General features: G+C 41.6%; 1 protein-coding gene across 1 annotated transcript in view; it reads left to right on the forward strand.

Annotated features, from left to right (window-relative positions):
• ANXA4 (annexin A4) overlaps positions 1-406 on the forward strand; it is a 39,224-nt gene extending 38,818 nt beyond the window's left edge. The window contains exon 12 of the mRNA XM_007940092.2: positions 347-406. Within this exon, the coding sequence (XP_007938283.1) occupies positions 347-406 (60 nt within the window). The remainder of the gene's footprint in view (positions 1-346) is intronic.

Here is a 406-nt window from a genome sequence, read left to right on the forward strand (position 1 = left end):
ACTGCTGTTGAGTTGGTTCCAACTCATAGAGACCCTTGCTTGGGTTTCTGAGGAGGTATCTTTACGGAAGTAGATTGCCCAACCTTCCTTCCGAGGAGTGACTGGTGGGTTTGAACTGCCAGCCTTCTGGTTAGCAGTCAAATGCCTTAGGCACTAAGCCACCAGACCTCCCTTTTGTTCTACATTGAACAATTACTGCTTTTGTAATAAAAAAATAAATGTTATTTTTTCAAAAAACTATCTAAAAAGAATCCAGAGAAGCTTAAAAAAATTAGGTGACTTTGAGCTGCATATCCCATTTTAAGATCCTCTTATCTGACTGCAACTTTGCTTTCCTTGCCCCCAGGGTGATACATCGGGAGACTATAGGAAGGTTCTGCTCATTCTCTGTGGGGGAGATGATTAA

The sequence above is a fragment of the Orycteropus afer genome, unplaced genomic scaffold (assembly GCF_000298275.1).
Source record: "Orycteropus afer afer isolate SDZICR_OR568_19922 unplaced genomic scaffold, OryAfe1.0 scaffold00065, whole genome shotgun sequence".
In the NCBI taxonomy this organism is placed as follows: Eukaryota; Metazoa; Chordata; class Mammalia; order Tubulidentata; family Orycteropodidae; genus Orycteropus; species Orycteropus afer.